The sequence below is a fragment of the Odontomachus brunneus genome, unplaced genomic scaffold (assembly GCF_010583005.1).
Source record: "Odontomachus brunneus isolate Ranch 3 - 2012 unplaced genomic scaffold, Obru_v1 Obru_scaffold_042, whole genome shotgun sequence".
Lineage (NCBI taxonomy): Eukaryota > Metazoa > Arthropoda > Insecta > Hymenoptera > Formicidae > Odontomachus > Odontomachus brunneus.
In genome coordinates this window covers 999,737-1,001,569 of record NW_022639492.1, presented here as the reverse complement: position 1 = coordinate 1,001,569, position 1,833 = coordinate 999,737, and the positions used below count along the sequence as shown (strand labels likewise).

General features: G+C 44.2%; 1 protein-coding gene across 1 annotated transcript in view; it reads right to left on the bottom strand.

Annotated features, from left to right (window-relative positions):
- Window positions 1–390: 390 nt before the first annotated feature.
- The window catches only part of LOC116844531 (serine/threonine-protein phosphatase 6 regulatory ankyrin repeat subunit A-like), a gene marked incomplete at its 3' end in the record, with an annotated part of 10,826 nt that continues 9,383 nt past the window's right edge, over window positions 391–1,833 (bottom strand). The window contains exons 12-14 of the mRNA XM_032816167.1: window positions 1,187–1,545; window positions 827–981; window positions 391–743 (exon numbers count right to left, since the gene is read on the bottom strand). Of these exons, the coding sequence (XP_032672058.1) occupies window positions 391–743; window positions 827–981; window positions 1,187–1,545 (867 nt within the window). The remainder of the gene's footprint in view (window positions 744–826; window positions 982–1,186; window positions 1,546–1,833) is intronic.

Here is a 1,833-nt window from a genome sequence, read left to right as displayed (position 1 = left end):
TGGGGAGTCGCATCATCCATCTCTTTTTAATGACGTCAGAAGCGAGAAAACGCATGCTAAAAATTCCTGCAAAATACGTCGAGATAAACAGATATATCCACAAAACGACATTTGCGATCGATTAAGTACACCTCTAAAATACTCCGTACACTTTCCTTTTGTTCTAAAAATCAATAGATAATCGGAAAATTAATATGACAAGATAATGAGGAAATTAGATTAGAAAAGACGATTGCACGTCACATTTATTTTATAATTATCTGTTGATTGTTAGAACAAAAGGAAAGTGTACGGAGTATCTTAGAGGTGTACTTAATCGATCGCAAATGTCGTTTTGTGGATATATCTGTTTATCTCGACGTATTTTGCAGGAATTTTTAGCATGCGTTTTCTCGCTTCTGACGTCATTAAAAAGAGATGGATGATGCGACTCCCCAGGAACCTTAAGGGTATGATCGTATTACCGATGACGTTGCATTGCCCGGTGACGGCCGCGCAGAGCAGCGGCGTCCGTCCGGAGTAATCCGGCGTTTCCAGTCCGGCTAATTCCGGCCCGACCGAGCTCAGGATCAATCGCGCGCACTCAACCGAGCCGGCGCTGGCCGCGACATGCAACGGCAATCGGCCGCCCAAGGTGTCCCTCGGCGCAGCCACTGTTTTCCCACCGAACTTGTTAATCAGTAAGTCCAAACAGTGCGCGGAGCCCTGATAAACGGCGCAGTGAACGGCGGAGAACGGATTGCCTGCGAACAAACGCGAAGACTCAGCTCTAAAACACGTCATCGGACGATTCCGCTTCATGAAACAGGAGAAGAAAATCACTCGCCTTCCAAGGAGTCGAACACGTTCTGATCCAAGAGGTATTCTACGCAATTCGAGTTGCCGTTGTAGCAAGCCCAATGAAGCACAGTACAACCCTGATCGTCTTTCAAGGTAGCTGCCGTCGGGTCCGCTTTCACCAAAGCCGCTAAAGCGTTCAGTCTGCAAGAAGGTTTCAGATGAGACGCGATCATTTTACACGAAACGAACACGTTACTCGTAACTTTCTATTACCGTTGCGAGTTGCCTTTTTTTTTAGCAACGACTTGGTAACGATATTATTTTTCTTTTCGCTAATAACGGTAACAAGATGTCAAGAAAAAAAGTAACTTTCTCAAGCCTAGTTTTACATGGGCGTCTCTCTCACCTTCCGCATGCCGCCGCCAAATGCAATGGCGTTTTACCGTTCGCATCTTGCACCGCTACACGCGCGCCGTGTTTCAATAGCAACTTCACCAGCTGATGATCACGCTCGTTCACCACCGCTCGGAACAGCGGTGTGTGCTTGTTGATGTCCGGTAGATTGCAATCGGCCTTGTGCTTCAGCAGCAAAATCGCGCACTCCGGATTGCTGTTCGCCACCGCCAACGTGAGGGCTGTACGTTGCTTAGCGTCATAACGATTCACCACTCGAGGATCGTCCGTGTTCTCCAGGAGCAGAGCCAGACAGTCGGAGTGACCAGCCGCAGCCGCGCAATGCACTGGAGTGCGTTTCGTAACGGAGTCCTGAAAGCAATGTCGATATTAAATGTATAACATTACTGCTTAGTCACTGCTACTACTTAGGATTAGGAAATAACGTGTCACTTTCTTTTTCCTAATAACGGTAAACGTTATTAAAAATAAAATATTTACATATTTTTTGATAAAGATATATAAATACCTGTATTTTTTTATAAACTGTAATGGGTTATTTAAAAAAAATAACATTCAGTTCTACTATATTACTACTATTGCATAAATTCTATTATGACAAATTCAAATTATGACACGTTTATTTTAAATATAAGATTT